This window comes from Antrostomus carolinensis, unplaced genomic scaffold (assembly GCF_000700745.2).
Source record: "Antrostomus carolinensis isolate BGI_N321 unplaced genomic scaffold, ASM70074v2 scaffold48569, whole genome shotgun sequence".
Classification (NCBI taxonomy): domain Eukaryota; kingdom Metazoa; phylum Chordata; class Aves; order Caprimulgiformes; family Caprimulgidae; genus Antrostomus; species Antrostomus carolinensis.
This window is the reverse complement of record NW_010341518.1, coordinates 12,738-14,126: the sequence shown is the minus strand read 5'-3', so window position 1 is coordinate 14,126 and position 1,389 is coordinate 12,738. Positions and strand designations below refer to the sequence as shown.

The following is a 1,389-nucleotide window of genomic DNA, read 5'->3' as shown; positions in this document are numbered from 1 at the left end:
AAATATAAAGAAACTCAAAATATAAAACTCAAAGCACAAACCTAACTACAATAATAGCCAGACAGTGAACCAAAGATCCTTTTCGTACATTATCAGAAAGCATAAACCTACGCTTTTAAATAGCCAGCTGATAATACCAATGCATTGTGAAATGTCTGTCTGATCACATCAGTGGAATTAACATTCACTTTTTCTAGGTGCTCCACAAACATAAAAAAGAAACTTCTTGCCCAGAGGAGTTTGTTACTTACTCTGGATTTTTTATGAGAAGTTTTTGAACGAAGTCTTTGGCAGGCTGTGAAACTGATGAAAATGTTTCTTCTGAATAATCCACATTAACTTGAGATATATTAAGGTAAGTTTCTTGATTATCGGCTCCCACAAATGGAGATTCCTGTGTCAGCAGCATGTATGAAATTACACCTATGTTCCTGAGATAAGAACACAATGTATAATGTTATTAGGATACCTAAACAACATACACCCCATATTTATTGTGCTACAAATCGTACTTCCTGATGCATGCCACACTCGAAGAATTAGAAACAACACGTGACATCTCACTTCTATGTGATTCGAGCACGTATGCACATGCACACACAAGGAAAGCTATGTATATAGCTTACATCTCAATTAAGGGATTTTTTAAAAATTCCTTACTTTCGATATACCCTTTTCCTCCCATTGAGTTTGCTAGGAAAAGGAAATATAGCACTTCTACACAGCCCATTCTTGGACGTATGGGAATTCTAGATGATAGAACTGCAAAAAGATAGACTCTAATTTGCACGTAAATAAAAACATCTTTCACTACAACTCTGGATGAGGTTTCAAAGACCAAGATTTAGCCAACCTTTCTGTTCCCTAAGAACATGAATGTGAGTACCACACATCATGTGATTTATTTTAAGTCTCAGATGGTTTCCTGATGCACAATAAAAATGGTTTTGTGATCTGATAGATTAAACCTTAGTACACATTACAGAGTCGAAACACGTAACTGTTATGTTTGTCATTCTGAGTAAAGCACCAATAGTTTGTTTGTGTCTTCCCACAAAAGCAGGCAATTAATAAGTGGTTAAAAAACATTCATTAACAGATTTAATTACTACTACGAGTTAAAATTAAATTTAATTACTATTACGAGTCTTTTTAAGAAAAGCCTATGATTTTATGTTTCTAAGGAAACATTCCAAAGCTAGCCTTTACGCTAACATAGCTCATGAAATTGACAGGCTACAAATGTATACTTAATAAAGTCCTGCATTAGCTTAAGGTACTTGTCCCATTTTTTATGACTCATTCTGCAAATATTGCTCTAAAGAAGCAGAAAGGTAAAATAGTTATCATTTGTATAATACAATTATTTAATGATAGAAAAGCGTGTAG

General features: G+C 33.8%; 1 protein-coding gene across 1 annotated transcript in view; it reads right to left on the bottom strand.

Moving 5' to 3' along the window:
* Positions 1–247: 247 nt before the first annotated feature.
* STK17B (serine/threonine kinase 17b) overlaps positions 248–1,389 on the bottom strand; it is an 11,870-nt gene continuing 10,728 nt past the window's right edge. The window contains exon 6 of the mRNA XM_010176490.1: positions 248–431. Coding sequence (XP_010174792.1) covers positions 248–431 — 184 coding nt within the window. The remainder of the gene's footprint in view (positions 432–1,389) is intronic.